We start from the raw sequence: 16,257 nt of genomic DNA, 5'->3' as shown, positions 1-16,257 counted from the left end.
ATTCCATGGTGTATATGTGCCGCATTTTCTTTTTTTTTTTTTTTTCTTTTTTCTTTTTTTTGAGACAGAGTTTCACTCTTGTTGCGCAGGCTGGAATACAATGGCACGATCTCGGCTCACCGCAACCTCTGCCTCCGGGTTGCTCTTCTCGAGGAGTATCTTAGTGGTGTTCTCTGTATTTCCTGAATTTGAATGTTGGCCTGTCTTGCTAGGTTGGGGAAGTTCTCCTGGATAACATCCTGAAGAGTGTTTTCCAACTTGGTTCCATTCTCCCCATCACTTTCAGGTACACCAATCAAGGTTTGATCTTTTCACATAGTCCCATATTTCTTGGAGGCTTTGTTTGTTCCTTTTCATTCCTTTTTCTCTAATCTTGTCTTCATGCTTTATTTCATTAAGTTGATCTTCAATCTCTGATATCCTTTCTTCCACATGATTGATTTGGCTATTGATACTTGTGGATGTTTCACGAAGTTCTCCTGCTGTGTTTTTCAGCTCCATCAGATCATTTATGTTCTTCTCTAAACTGGTTATTCTAGTTAGCAATTCCTCTAACATTTTTTCAAGGTTCTTAACGTCCTTGCATTGGGTTAGAACATGCTCCTTTAGCTCGGAGGAGTTTATTTTTACCCACCTTCTGAAGCCTACTTATGTCAATTCATCAAACTTATTCTCCGTCCAGTTTTGTTCCCTCGCTGGCAAGGAGTTGTGATCCCTTGGAGGAAAAGAGGCGTTCTGATTTTTGGAATTTTCAGCCTCTTTGCACTGGTTTTTCCTCATCTTTGTGGATTTATCTACCTTTGGCCTTTAATGTTGGTGACCTTCAGATAGGGTTTTTGTGTGGACGTCCTTTTTGTTGATGTTGGTTCTATTCCTTTTTGTTTGTTAGTTTTCCTTCTAACAGTCAGGCCCCTCTGCTGCAGGTCTGCTGGAGTTCGCTGGAGGTTCACTCCAGACCCTGTTTGCATGGGTATCACCAGTGGAGGCTGCAGACTAGCAAAGATTGCTGTTTGTTCCTTCCTCTGGAAGCTTCGTCCCAGAGGGGCACCTGCCAGATGCCAGCCAGAGCTCTCCTGTATGAGGTGTCTGTCGACCCCTGCTGGGAAGTGTCTCCCCATCAGGAAGCATGGGGGTCAGGGACCCACTTGAGGAGGCAGTCTGTCCCTTAGCAGAGCTCGAGCACTGTGCTAGGAGATCTGCCGCTCTCTTCAAAGCCGGCAAGCAGGAACATTTAAGTCTGCTGAAGCTGCACCCACAGCTGCCCCTTCTCCAAGTTGCCCTTCCCAGGGAGATGGGAGTTTTATCCATAAGCCCCTGACTGGGGCTGCTGCCTTTCTTTCAGAGATGCCCTGCCCAGAGACCACTTTTTGTTTTTGATAATAGCTATCCTAATGGGTGAGGTGGTACTTCATCTTTTTTGAAATGGCTTTTTAAACTTCTAAAAATTTTGGTGAAATATATATAACAAAAACTGCCATTGTGACCATTGCTAAGTGTATAATTCAGTGGCATTAATTATATTCAGTGTTGTATGACCATCACCACTCTGTCTCTAAAACTTTTTCATCACCCCATTGATGAAAATTTTAAGTGAATTTTAGACATTGTGACAATTGGCTGCTAAATAGTATACTCCTCTAGAAAATGGACATTTTCCTGTATTAATACAATCCTGTTATCATATGAGCCTTCACTTATTTTCCATTGGAGAGAACTTACTCACAGGCCCACACTTATTGCAAAGGAGGCTGCGAAGTATAAGGTAGGTGAGCAGCCGCTTACCAAATTATAATGGAAGGAGAGAGAGTGAATGTTGGTGCTCTACCACCCTACAGTAATAAAGCAATAATGACTTTTAATTTATTCAAATTACAAGTTTGGAGGTAGGTGATATTGAGCATTTGGTAGTGTCTTAATGATGTTATCAAGGACTCAGTTCTTCCCACCGTCTAATCTGCCATTCTCAGTATGTTGACTTTGGGTCCTCATGTTTTTTTGTCTCGTGGTTACATTATGGCTGCCATAGTACTAGGTGACATGTTTTCACTATAGCATCCCAAGTGGGAGAGAAGTAGGGTGGGCATAAGAGAAACCATCCACTATCAAGGATGCAAACTCTTGCCATTTGCTGCTCAGTAGACTTCCCCTTGCATCTCATGGGCCAGGTTCAAAGGAGTCTGGAAAGGTACTTGTTAAAGGAAAATGAGATCACTATGATTGGCTTAACAACTCATGACCTATAGCTTGGGCTGAGCACATTGCTGTCCCTAATAATATTAGACTTCTATTAGCTAAGAAAAAGAGGAGAAATGACTGTTGGGTTGGCAGTTACATCTGCCACATGTGGGCAATATTTTTATTATTATTAAAGATATAAACGGACTCTGAAGAGGATCTTGGCATAGAAACTCTAAGACAGTATTATTGAATTAAAGTGCTGGTAGAAGGGAATTCCTTCCGGGATTATTCTGTCAATAGTGTAGGGACAGGCCAGGCGCAGTGGCTGAGGCCTGTAATCCTAACACTTTGAGAGTCCGAGGCAGGTGGATCACTTGAGCCCAGAAATTCAAGACCAGCCTGGGCAATATGATGAGACCCTATCTCTACAAAAATTAGCTGGGCATAGTGGCACACGCCTGTAGTCCCAGCTACTTAGGAAGCTGAAGTGGGAGGATCACCTGAACCTGGGGAGATTGAGGCTGCAGTGAGCCATGATCATGCCACTGCACTCCAGCCTGAGTGGCAGAGTGAAACCCTATCTCAAAAAAAAAAAAAAAAAAAAAAAAAAAAAAAAAAAAAAAAAATAGTGTTGGGACAATGTGCTCCATTGATTTCTGAGAAAAAGAATCCTTAGGTCACTGGCATGGAAGGATCCCTATAGTCCTATAGTCATCTGTCAGTTGAATGAAGGTGATTGCTTTTAGAAATCAAGACAGCACTGGAGAAAAACTAGTTGCCATTGGTTCTTCTTAGGAATCATCATATTCTTTTGGGAATGGTAATGTTAAACAGAAATCCTTTACTACATGTTGTTTCTTGCCAGCACTTATGAAAAATGTTGTGGGAACAGGGGGATTGACCTCATTAATTGAATAATATTTTTTATATCCGCAGATGGAGGGAAGTCATATACTCTTAAAGTGACACCAGGTCACCTGACTATTATGCCTTCCCAAACTTAGGATTCAGTGAAAACAAAATTTTCATTGTTAGCAGAACAAGTGTGACATTTGTTGGTTGTGTTGCATATCTCCCCAGGCTCCCAGGCTGATTTATATCTGAGAGCCTGCAAACATTTTAGGGGAAAAACAAAATAAACAGTCCTCATCATTACCCCTTATAATTACAAATGAATGATAAGATAATAAAAGCCCTTCACACTTGCCCATGACACAAAAGAAAAATAAGATTTACAGGTGGTTAAAAAACAAACCAAGGATGCTCTTGGTTCATGGACACTGTGACAGTCGTGGTCATGAGTGGGCGACTCGTTCATCATTTCTGCTTAATTCTAGTTGGCCCTGAGAGCAGAATGAAAAATTACTGCAGCAGGGAGCTCATTTCCTGATAAATTACAAGACAAAAAAAGATAACGAAAGACCCCGAACAGCACTTTCAGCATAATACAGTTAACATTTATTGAAATGCTGGCTGTATGCCAGCCACTGTTCTGAGTGCTTTAAACATATTTTCAATCCTCAGTAAAACCCTATAAGGTAGATATCATTATTATTTCCACTTTGCTGTTGAAGAAGCAGAGTCACAGAGAAGGCTTAACCAAGGACACACAGCTAATAAGAGGCAGAGCTGGATTCCAAGCCCTGGTAGCCTGGCTCCAGAATCTGTGAACTATAGCTACCTCTCTCCATTGCCCCAGGGAGGACAAAGTCCTTCTATTTATAATAAGCAAGTCCTTTCCAGCCCTTGGAAATATTAACTACAATGACATTTCACAGTCATTGTTTTAAGTGGTTCTCACTAATCAAGTTTTTTTTTGTTTTTTGTTTTTGAGATAGAGTCTTGCTCTGTCACCTAGACTGAAGTGCAGTGGTGAGATCTCGGCTCACTGCAACCTCTGCCTCCTGGGTTCAAGCGATTCTCCTGCCTCAGACTCCCAAGTAGCTGGGACTACAGGTGCGTGCCACCACGCCCGGCTAATTTTTTGTATTTTTAGTAGAGATGGGCTTTCACCGTGTTAGCCAGGATGGTCTCGATCTCCTGACCTCGCAATCTGCCTGCCTTGGCCTCCCAAAGTGTTGGGATTACAAGCGTGAGCCACCGCGCCCGGCCCTAATAAAGTTTTTAAAGCTGTAAATGAAGATTGGGCTTTATTTTTCCATTTGTAGCTTCCATTTCCATTTGCAGCTTGATAAAATAGAAAGTTTGTCCTCAAGGGTTAGCATGGGTAATGCTATGCTATGTTCTTTCACTCTGTAGCTTCAGTAGCTACCACTGTACAAACTATCTGTTTTGAATTTGATGACAGAAGTATGAATAATCATGTGACTTTGACTTTATTTATTTATTTGTTTGTTTATTTTTTGAGAAAGAGTCTCGCTCTGTCACCCAGGCTAGAGTGAAGTGGAGCAATCTCGGCTCACTGCAACCTCCGACTCCTGGGCTCAAGCAATTCTCCTGCCTTAGCCTCCCGCATAGCTGGGACTACAAGTGCGTGCCACCACACCCCGCTAATTTTTGTATTTTTACTAGAGATGGGTTTCACCATGTTGGCCAGCTTGGTCTCGAACTCCTGACCTCAGATGATCCGCCCACCTTAGCCTCCCAAAGTGCTGGGATTTCAGGCTTGAGCCACCCCACCCGGCCGTGAATTTTGACTTTATAAAGACCCCCTTTTCAAACCAACTAAAGGAGTTAGAGTCTTAAATAATAAATTAATATGGGCTTATAGTAACACTCTGTTCACTTCCACAAAATCGTACATTTTCAAGTGGCCAGGTGTTCTCTTGGATATTTGCAGCTTGAAGATGTCCAGAGCAACAAAAATGTCAACAGTGGGAGCCTCTGCAGACCTCATGCTACATGTCATTTTCTCTGAGAGGAACAAAGAGAACTGCAGGGATGCCAGGTCACAAAGCGAGCGGTAGAAGGTGGGGATTTTCATCATCTGACTCAAAGTGTTGAAGAGCCCCACTGTGCAGTCTCACTCACACCACAGATTGAGTAAAAGAGAGTGAAGATAACTCAGACTTAGGGAATGACATTTATTGGAAGAAAAGAACATGCGACAGAAATATACAGAGAGTTTGCAGTATTGGCTCTCTAGGAAGAGCTGACCATCTGGATAACAGCTTTGCAAATCATTTGGATAAATGATACCATTTGGAGGAGAGTCTTCCAAAGCAAATCTAAATGCCAGAACCCTTTCAAGAAGGTTTATGCAGTTCTGGCTTTTTTCCTCCATTTGTTAGAAGCTCATGAGGTGACGTTGTCCTAGATATAATTAACCATTTAGGACATGGGAAGAATTATCTTTAATTTTTTTACTGTGAAGTATTATTGGAAGATAATATCAATAGAGTAAATATTACGTAGAATAAAAAAGAAGTACTGGCCAGGCGCAGTGGCTTACACCTATAATCCCAGCACTTTGGGAGGCCAAGGCAGGCTGATCACCTGAGGTCAGGAATTCGAGACTAGCCTGGCCAACATGGTGAAACCCCATGTCTACTAAAAATATAAAAATTAGCCGGGTGTGGTGGCAGGTGCCTGTAATCCCAGCTACTCAGGAGGCTGAGGTGGGAGAACCACTTGAACCCAGGAGGCAGAGGTTGCAGTGAGCCGAGATTGCACCTCTGCATTCCAGCCTGGGCGACAGAGTGAGACCCCATCTCAAAAAAGAAAAAAAAAGCACAATAAAGAATGTAAAGATACAACAAGCCAGGTGTGGCGGTGCATGCCTATAGTCCCAGCTACTAGGGAGGTTGAAGTGGAAGGATCTCTTGAGCCCAAGAGTTTGAGTTCAGCCTGGACAACATAGTGAGATGCCATCTCTTTAAAAAAAATGCAAAGACAAAACTATTTTAGGAGTATGGAATATTCCATTCTTCTCCCCCTCTTTCCTTAAAGAGGGAAATGTACTCTTCTAGCTGGGAGGAAACTCGTGATTTAGCTCAGGAAAGGAGTGGAACTTATTCTTGCTAGGAAATATAAGTAGAGTTTGGGTGACACTTTCTAATGTGATTAGAAGCAATGGGCCAGTTTATTTTCATGGTGTCTAGAAGGATGCAAGAAAAAGATCCATCTCCTACTTTTAACTTTAATTCTCAGGCAGCAGTAAGGCAAAGTTAACAAAGTTAATTTGCCCATGGGCAGTGGCTCACGTGGGTGGATAATTTGAGCTCAGGAGTTCTAGACTAGCTTGGGCAACATAGTGAAACCTTGTCTCTACAAAAAATACAAAAAATTAGCCAGGTGTGGTGGCGTGCAGCTGCAGTCCTAGCTACTTGGGGGCTGAGGTGGGAGGATCGCTTGAGCCCAGGAGGTTGAAGCAGCAGTGAGCCGTGATCGCGTCACTGCACCCCATCCAGCCTGGGTGACAAAGCGAGATCATGTCTCAAAAAAAAAAAAAAAAAAAAAAAAGAGAGAGTTAATTTAATAGATTGTTTATCCTTTGCAAAAAGGTACTTTCAGTCAAGTATCTGAACTTGTCAAGCCAAGGCAGCTCAGAGAGTCCTGTGAAACTAAACCAAATTAAACATTCATCTCCAGGAACCTCCTGGAGTCCTTCCCCAGTACCTGGAGCAGAGAGCACATCAAAGTCGTTTCTCTATTGCAAATTCTTTAGTCACAATATAAGCTGACAAGCGCAGGTAAATGAGAATCAGTGGCTCAATGGGACATCCCAGGACCTTGGGCCAGGAAATTAGTATATAAAGCTATTGTAGCTTGATGCCATAGTCTTAGAATTATCTTGTTAACCCTCTTCACTCTACCTCCCTGCTTGAAAATTTCGATCTCCCGTATAGACATTACTAAAAGGGGAGCCAGCATGAATATTTGTCCATTTGACAATTGTGCCTCTCATTGTACATTAACAAGTCATCATTCTGATTTATTCATCAATCTGTTGTAACAATAGTTAACGTTTTCTCTGGGGCCAATAATTCTGAGTACTTTGGATCATGCTGTTTTTGCAAAGGTATAAAATACCAGACTTGGCTTAACCTCCAAGGTACTGCCACTCTGTCCTTGACATCCTTCTCCCTTTCTTTGCATTCTATAGTGTTCATTTAGTTGAATCTCACAATCTGGGAGCTGAAAGACATTTCAGCTCCTAGATTCTGTAACAGCATAAGAAAATGGTGTTACAGATTTAAGTAACGACCCAGACCCAATTAGTCAGTTATTGGGAAAGCCAAGGTTGGGAACCAGATCTCCTAAGCATCTCAGCTGTACTGATCCTATTCGAGGAACCTATTTCATTGGCAGACCTAGAATAATTGGTTTACATACTCAGTCATCACTCCTATTTTCTGTGCTCCCTCTACATTTGGCTACTTATGGAATTATTTTTATTGGCATAATGGATAGCTTTATTATGAGCCCACAATTTTTTGGACATAAATAAATGAATAGAGACTGACTAGCAATACTGTGTATACTTAAAATGTTCACTGTTCTTCCATATTATATAAACTAGAAAGCCATGGACCACTAGTTCATACAATAGTTTTTATATATTGCATAGAATATTACGTATAAATAGTCGTATTCATTAGACCTCGCCTCAGTATTGCCACCACCTGGTATAGTACCTGGCACAGGTAGGGTGTCCGTAATTTTGAGTTAGATTGTATTGGATTAGATTAGTTGCAAATTAAATTATTGAAAGTGGCTCTAATGTCTTTCAACTCTATTCTGTATTTAGATCTGTAAACTAGATTCTGTAATTTATTTAACACCACTGCCCAGATATGTGTTTAGACTAAGGCACAACTGTTGAAAGACACTTTATTAGGCCCAGTGTCTAATCTCCTAGTCTGAAAGATCTGCGTAATCAGGTAGACCAGTTCTGGGAACTAAGACCTCCTGAGATGTTGCAGAAGGGATTGGTTCACCAGCCTGAAGCGAGCATCATGTTTCCTCTCTTGTCTCAACACTTGGAAGGTCCAGAGAGTCCCAGCATATGAAAGCAGATGTCTTGGAGGTATTCACAAATGGGGTAGTGCAGTAAACAAACTTAATTGTAAAAACTTGTAAAAAGAAAAAAAAAACGAAACTTGTTTTAATTGTAAAACTCAAAGAGCATTGATATCTCCCTAGAGGTGCCATTTAATCACATTGTTCTTCTGATTGTCAGGTCCCCAGTGGAGGTTACTAGGGCACTTAATTTCCTTAGAACAGGTGTTTTTGCCATAAGGATTATGTTGGCATCCAATGTCTCAGATAGATTTTGTGTGGCAGTTAAGACATAAAGTGATAGTTATTTCTTTATGTTTAATACTGATAATTTTTCATAGATACTTCTGGAGCTTCTAGTTTTCACTTCATTTGTGTGCGGGGGGATTTTTTATTTACATATTTTTGTAACCTCCAAAACGCCAGACATATGTATTTTTTTCAGTGTATTTATTAGCACTAATTTAAAGTTATACGCAATGCGTTGTTTTACAGAGCATTCATCTTTAGTCTCCTGAGATTGCTGCTCAATAACATGTCATGAGAAAAGTTCAGATTTGCAAAGCATTTGTCATTTCCTCCTGATAATTGCTAATTTATTTAGTAACCATTTGTTTTTAACACCTTTGTCTGCCAACCTATAGATTTATGTACAGATCAGCTCCATACATACATAAATGTTAATATTAGTACTAAAAGTAGGTTGAAGTATACCTTTGGTACTTAGCTCTTCTAGCGAAAGTCCTAACCTAACCCAAACTCTTTTGTCTTTTCTTAAATGTATCAATACTTATACAAGGATAAATGTTTCTGTGAAAAATTTTCTGGCCAGGCACTGTGGCTCATGCCTGTAATCTCAACACTTTGGAAGGTCAAGGTAGGAGGATAACTTTGGGCCAGGAGTTCAAGACCAGCTTGGGCAACATAGCTAGACCCCATCGCTACAAAAAAAATTTAAAAATAAATTTTCTATTAATTCTTAACTAAAACTCTGGAACATTTAAGCTAGATAACAATCATCCATGTTAACTGTTTCAGGGATTTCCCACATGAGTAGGTGAGAATAATGATACCAATAGGAATCATGGTTTCATAAAATACACTTTTTTTTTTCAGTTAGACTAAACTTTCTTTTTTTTTTGTTTTGAGACAGAGTCTCACTGTGACGCTCAGGCTGGAGTACAGTGGCGCCATCTCGGCTCACTGCAAGCTCCGCCTCCTGGGTTCACTCCATTCTCCTGCCTCAGCCTCCCAAGTAGCTGGGACTACAGGTGCCCGCCACCACACCCAGCTATTTTTTTGTATTTTTAGTAGAGATGGCGTTTCACTGTATTAGCCAAGATGGTCTCGACCTCCTGACCTTGCGATCTGCCCGCCTCAGCCTCCCAGAGTGCTGGGATTACAGGCATAAGCCACCGTGCCCGGTCCAGTTAGACTAAACTTTCTATCTTGAAAGAGTGAAGTAAATGTTTTGCCTTAATTATTAATACGTGTTTATTTTATTTCAGTGGTACAGGCATGGATGGGAAGAAATGCAGTGTATGGATGTTCCTACCTCTTGTATTTACTTTGTTTACTTCAGCTGGATTGTGGATAGTGTGAGTATTTGCTCATTTAATTATTTAAGGATTCAGGTGCAATGTAGATAAAAATGTAAACCTTAATAGTATATGGCAGCCAGGCACCGTGGCTCATGCCTGTAATCTCAGCACTTTGGGAGGCCAAGGCAGGCAGATCACTTGAGGTCAGGAGTTTGAGACCAGCTTGGCCAACATGGGGAAACCCTGTCTCTACTAAAAATACAGAAGTTAGCCGGGCGTGGTGGCACACGCCTGTAATCCCAGCTACTCTGGGGGCTGAGGCACAAGACTTGCTTGAACCCTGGAGGCAGAGGTTGCATTGAGCTGAGATCACGCCACTGCACTCCAGACTGGGCAACAGAGCAAGACTGTCCCCACCCCAAAAAAAATAGTAGATGGCATATCTTTATGACTGTATTTATAAACACTTTAAAATAATATATTTTACTAATTCAACTTTGCTAAAGTCCTCATTTCTTTTCCCATTTCCTATTAACCAAAGTAAGTAACAAGAGTGAGTAATAGTTATGCAAAGCAGGTGGTGAAGAATACTAGTTTATTTTGTGTTCATGTGTTCTTGTTGTAATGAACATTTTGTAAACTGGTTATATGAATTAATTATTTGCAAGATTTTCGAATTTGACACTAACATGCCATGGATTCCATCTGCAGTCCAGTTCATGGTCCAGTTATTCATGCCTGGGTCTGATATGTTTTTGTTTTTTGTGTTTTTTTTGAGACGGACTCTCGCTCAGGACTCTCAGTCCCCCAGGCTGGAGTGCAGTGGCACGATCTTGGCTCACTGCAAGCTCCGCCTCCTGGGTTCACGCCATTCTCCTGCCTCAGCCTCCCGAGTAGCTGGGACCACAGGCGCCCACCACCACGCCCGGCTAATTTTTTGTATTTTTAGTAGAGACGGGGTTTCACCGTGTTAGCCAGAATGGTCTCTATCTCCTGACCTCGTGATCCGCCCACCTCAGCCTCCCAAAGTGCTGGCATTATAGGTGTGAGCCACCGTGCCTGGCCTGATATGTTTATAAAATGAATATCATTACATTGGAAGTCCTGGCTTACTACAAAATGTTCCCACACTTGCTTATTTTAGGTAATATTCACTTTAAGAAAATCATTTTAGTTCCTCAAAGTTTGTTAGGAAAGGTAGGACACATATTCCTGAGAAGTTAGAAACTGAACCCTAATTTTAGTTTGCTCAAAGTTATAAGGTCTATTTCCTTGTTTTCTAGTTTCCAGTTTATAAGCATGGCCATTACTTTGGGGATGTTTTGAAAATTAAGGAAATATTACTAATAATGACATTTGAGCTTCAAAGAACTAGATGATCTTTGGGTAAAGAATTGTAAAAGAGCATTTCTCAGTTAGAAAAAATGAATATGAATTAGTGCAGTTAGTTTAATAAAACTGGGAAACAAATGATTCTTTTTTTCAATTTCTTTGTTCTATAAACTTATTCTTTTTTGATAGATACTTCATAGCTGTGGAAGATGACAAAATTTTACCATTAAATTCAGCTGAAAGGTAAAGTTTATCTGTGGGTCATTCATTGTTCATCAAGAGATTTAGCAAAAACTTTCCCACTGGGAAGGTTAAACTACACAAATGACAGTGCTTTAACCTGAGCTTCTGTGTTTTTTTTTTGTTATCCAGGAAACCTGGTGTGAAGCATGCACCGTATATAAGGTAACCCAGCAATTCTCTTCTGCCCTGTGGGAGCATAGGAAAAGTTAGGAGGATTATAGATTTTTATATAGTAACTATAAAACATTTCATCTTTTTCAAGCATTGCAGGTGATGATCCTCCTGCAAGCTGTGTGTTTAGTCAAGTTATGAACATGGCAGCCTTCCTAGGTAAGAAGAGGGTAAAGAATGCTTTATGTGCTTTGGTACATTTTTTATTTTAAATTCTCCCAAACCCTTATCAAAACAATGAGGGGCTTATTTGATCATTTAGTTTCATACCACGTCAATACGCTGAAGCCAGCTCTTTGTCTTAAGTCTTTTTCTCTTGTACATCCATTTATGTTCACCCTGCTGTCCTTATATTTTCTCTTCCCTTTACCATCTTTATCATTTCAGATACTCTTGACTTGATCTATTTTGCTGTGTAAAATAATATATTTCAGGATATAAAATCCTGCATGAGAATGTAATATTGTATAATACATTTGCTTTGAAAGGAATGCTTTATTTATTCCTTCACTAGCAAAGGTGAAAAAAATGCATGGGCTTTGTGATATTTGTTGATGTGTGTAGATACTGTCTTTAAACCTAAAGGTCAACATTAGCATTAGGATTACACTCTCTCCTGTGCCTATAGACATAGTAAGCTGGCAAATAGAGAAGTAAGCTTAAAAAGAAGAAGAAGAAGAAGAAACCTTTAGTACTCATATCTAGCCCCAGTTCCTCACTTTTTCTTTGGGGCCCAAGACCCTCCTGTAATATTCTATCCTTCTGTGAGTGCGTCCCTGACCCTGCGTAGTCCTTCGGAGATGGTGGGAACCAGCCATGCACTCTATCCTTTTTCGAATCTACCTTGCATACCATCTCCTCAATGCCAGGCTTTCCCAGTGTCTCTCCAAGAGTCAACTAGCTGTCACTGTCAGCATGCTGTTAGGAAGGACCAGAGACAGCCCACCCTTCCCACAATGGTGTTCTGGAAGTGGTTCTTTTGATGGTGAGACTTTCACTCCAAGTAAGAGATGGTATTATTACTGAGGGAATATTCAACCTTTGTGGGACATGTCCCCCAAAGAAGTAACCTGTTATTTTACCTCCACCCCCCAAAATTCCTACTCACTCTTAATGTATTCTTTTTAAATATTTGCTGTAAGAATAGGAAGACCTTTAGAAGTCAGTGGAAAATCAAGGGAGATAGGTGGTCCAACACGCAAACACAGGCAGAAACTTAGCTGGTTCAGAAAGCCCAGAACATGAGAAACATGGAGAATGTTTCCTGTCAGGCCCATCAGGCCTCTCTTGAACCTGAAGCTTCAAAAAGAAGTACACTGGGGAGCTTCTGGGCAGTTAGCAAGATTCTTCCCTGGAGCTAACCACCTTTCTGTCAAAGCCCTCCCCAGCCACCCCCAAAGCATATCCCATTTGCCAAAGCAGGAGGTGTCCGGAAGGCCTGGGCTGCTACTCTACCACTAAGGAGAAAGTTAAATATACCCTGATGCTGGGGTTGCCGAGTCTTTAAAAAAGCTCTCCTCTTTATGCCCCTGGCAGTCAGGACTTTCACATCCCAGACATTCACAAGTATCAAGAAGGATGGCACCTGTAGTATCTGGTGCATCCGTGGGCACCAGGGCCAGTCCTGGGCAGTCAGGTTTGGTTGTCACTGCTTTCAGCCTCAGAGCTGCCAAGAGCTTTATACGTGCTCCTTTTTTCTACTCTTGACACCATTCTTCTGAAAAGACCTAATAAACTTATTCATCTCAAGACATAAATAGCTGCTAAGGAACATTTGCATTTAACAGAGCACAAATCCCCAAGAGTGAACCTTGAATGGCAGGGTCAGGGACCTTTCCTGGCCCCTCTGCCATTATAGCACATAGGCCTGCAGGCTGCCATCTATTCGTATGATCATCCCACAGGGGGCAACAACCATAATTAATAGCCATCATTTCTATTCCAGGAACAATGCTAAGTGATTTGCAAATACTACCTCATTTAAGCGTGATACTCAAGCCTGGAATATAAAAAAGCTGTCACCAGCTGTCTGTCCTCCACTGGGCTTTAAACAAACCAGTGAGCACATTGGAAGCCACATATTGTTTCCTTTGTATGCTTAAGACAAATTGATATTTCCCAGTAGTCTTTAAGTGTATAATTTTTAAAAACCCAGTTTCTATAGCTCACAAGTTTATCCAGTTGTAAGGCTTATGATTGACTAATTACAAAACCATTTCCAAAAACAAAGCAATGAAAGCAAGATCCCCTCTTCCAGATGACATTTGTCATCATCTTATTCTCTAGTCCTTCCTGCTCCACCAAGAAGCAATTAAGCTTTTGCTAGCTCTTGCTCTAAGGTATTACAACATCCAGTGTTTATTCTGTATTATCTTTCCTCATTTTTAGTGCCATCTGGTAGACATAAAATTGATTAAGATTAGTGTTCAATGGGAGCAAACCAACAAGTATTTATTTATCAACTCTGAGAGTGAAAAAGAATCAGTTTACTAATGATTCCTCCTCTAAACTGTGGATACCTTCATCTCCCCAGGCCTGCCCTTGTTAGACTTCAGACTATTATTTTAGTCTACATAACTGACTTTAAGAAATAACCCACACCGCCTATCAGTCACTGCTTTTTGGCAGCTGTATAGATTATAATTTACAATCTAAAAATGAGTCAGTGTAGCATGTATTAAAATTAGCAAAGATATTTTATCTTTTTTGACAGACTAATCAAAGATTGAATGCTCAATTATTTTCTTTAGAGAATTAGTTATGCTTTTTGTCTTGAAACTGCATTTCTTTCCACGGGGTGGGAGAGAAAAAGACCTAAGACAAATTTCTTCAAAGGAATATAATTTTCTGCCCTGGGGAGGTTGTGAGGATAAAGCTAATAGCTGAATGATTTCAGTCACCTAATAGCAGCCACTCTCCCTCCTTCAGGCAAAACATATTGACAGTTGTGTTCTACCGCAGTCATAAATAGGAATCATTGATGCATAAAGAGTGAAACAAAACAAAGCAAAAATTTGGCCAGGTACCAGTTTAGAACTGCAAGGAAGAGATGTTATTTGAGTTTTGAACTTTAAAAACCCAGTCAGACTCAGAACTTAAAATGTAATTAGAAAAATCAGCCATTATTCTATTTGTGCTCTTTTAAAAATAGACAGGAAAATTAAGTAGGGGACACCTGTATAGCAAAGGACTGTTCCAAATACCAAAAACCACAGAAGGAAGAGTTTTTAAAATCTTTTCTGAAACTGTTAGTGAAATCTAAAAATTTTAATGAAACAAAAAAATATATCTATTGATCGGAACATGAATGTGGTAAAAGTTAGTGTATATAAAGATGGCTTTGAAATGGCCTGTAAGTCTTTTTCAAGAAGGTATAATTAAATCACTACTTGGTTGAAAATGGACTTCATAACAGTCCAAATCTGCCTCCATTCATACTTAAGTGTTAGTAAAACTGTTATAGGGGCAGAATCTTTATTAGAGCCATCATTCTAAAAATTCAGCTAGAATCTATTTTAAAAGCAAAGTATGCCTCCCCTGATCTGATTAATAATGGAGTTAAGAGGTTAAAAAAGGGCAAAGTGTGGTGTTTAGAATGCAATTCTGGAAGCGAGGAGTGTTGGGTTAAATCTCTGTCTTCAGATAGGTTTCTGTTTCCTGCTGAATTTCATCATTTGTTCATGAAAAGATGACTTACCATTCATATTACAAATAGGACAGCTAGCAACGCAGGGACCAGGAGATGTTGCATGTCCTGTGTTTACTGGACAGAAATAGATAATGAAGAGAGCGGCCATCAACTCTGTTCTCCTGGGCATAAAGGAACAAACTGTTTGGGTGGGTCAACATGAAGAGCCATTTCAGGAACTGGGTTTAGGGCTTAGATCAAGTCCCAGCACCATCCTATCCCACAAAATGACCAGCAGAGAGTTCTAAGAGTAATACTATCAGTGGTCATTAAAAAAAAAAAAATTAGCCGGCCAGGCGCAGTGGCTCACCCCTGTAATCCCAGCGCTTTGGGAGGCCAAGGCAGGCAGATCACAAGGTCAGTAGATAGACACCATCCTGGCCAACATGGTGAAACCCCATCTCTACTAAAAATACAAAAACATTAGCTGGGCATGGTGGCGTGCACCTGTAGTCCCAGCTGCTCAGGAGGCTGAGGCGGGAGAATTGCTTGAACCTAGGAGGCGGAGGTTGCAGTGAGCCAAGATTGCACCACTGCACTCCAGCTTGGCGACAGAGAGAGACTCCGTCTATATTATAGGCTCATGCCTATAATCCCAGCACTTTGGGAGGCTGAGGCGGGCAGATCACCTGAGGTCAGGAGTTCAAGACCAGCCTGACCAATATGGTGAAACCCTGTCTCTACTAAAAATACAAAAATAAGCTGGGCGTGGTAGCATGGGCCTGTAGTCCCAGCTACTTGGGAGGCTGAGGCAGGAGAATCGCTTGAACCCAGGAGGCGGAGGTTGCAAGGAGCTGAGATGATGCCACTGCACTCCAGCCTGGGCGACAGAGTAAGACTCCGTCTCAAAAAAAAAAAAAAAATTAAGTGTGCTATCTTAGTGTCTTGTTATTATGTCCTAACAGCCATACACAACTTCTTAGAAGGATATCCTATGGTGCCTGTGTTGAGTCTCTAGGCTTAATCTAATGGCTTCTTTAGCTGATGATCACTTTGTGATGGAGTGCCGTGTGTTGAATTACTCCTCTCCCCTACTTCCTCCTCCTATTCCTATCCTAAAATTAATAAGACATTGTGCCTATTTTTCATCCTCTAGGATAGTTAGTGTCATTGTTAAAGACTTCGGATATAACTCCTACCTAG

At 40.9% G+C, this 16,257-nt stretch overlaps 1 protein-coding gene across 1 annotated transcript in view; it reads left to right on the top strand.

The window, feature by feature from the left end:
• TMEM150C (transmembrane protein 150C) overlaps positions 1-16,257 on the top strand; it is a 79,535-nt gene that overhangs the window by 50,054 nt on the left and 13,224 nt on the right. Inside the window, exons 2-5 of the mRNA XM_030819068.1 lie at positions 9,648-9,737; positions 11,202-11,255; positions 11,385-11,417; positions 11,518-11,585. Coding sequence (XP_030674928.1) covers positions 9,658-9,737; positions 11,202-11,255; positions 11,385-11,417; positions 11,518-11,585 — 235 coding nt within the window. The 5' untranslated portion in view covers positions 9,648-9,657. The remainder of the gene's footprint in view (positions 1-9,647; positions 9,738-11,201; positions 11,256-11,384; positions 11,418-11,517; positions 11,586-16,257) is intronic.

This window comes from Nomascus leucogenys, chromosome 9, assembly GCF_006542625.1.
Source record: "Nomascus leucogenys isolate Asia chromosome 9, Asia_NLE_v1, whole genome shotgun sequence".
In the NCBI taxonomy this organism is placed as follows: Eukaryota; Metazoa; Chordata; class Mammalia; order Primates; family Hylobatidae; genus Nomascus; species Nomascus leucogenys.
This window is presented reverse-complemented; position numbering and strand designations above follow the sequence as displayed.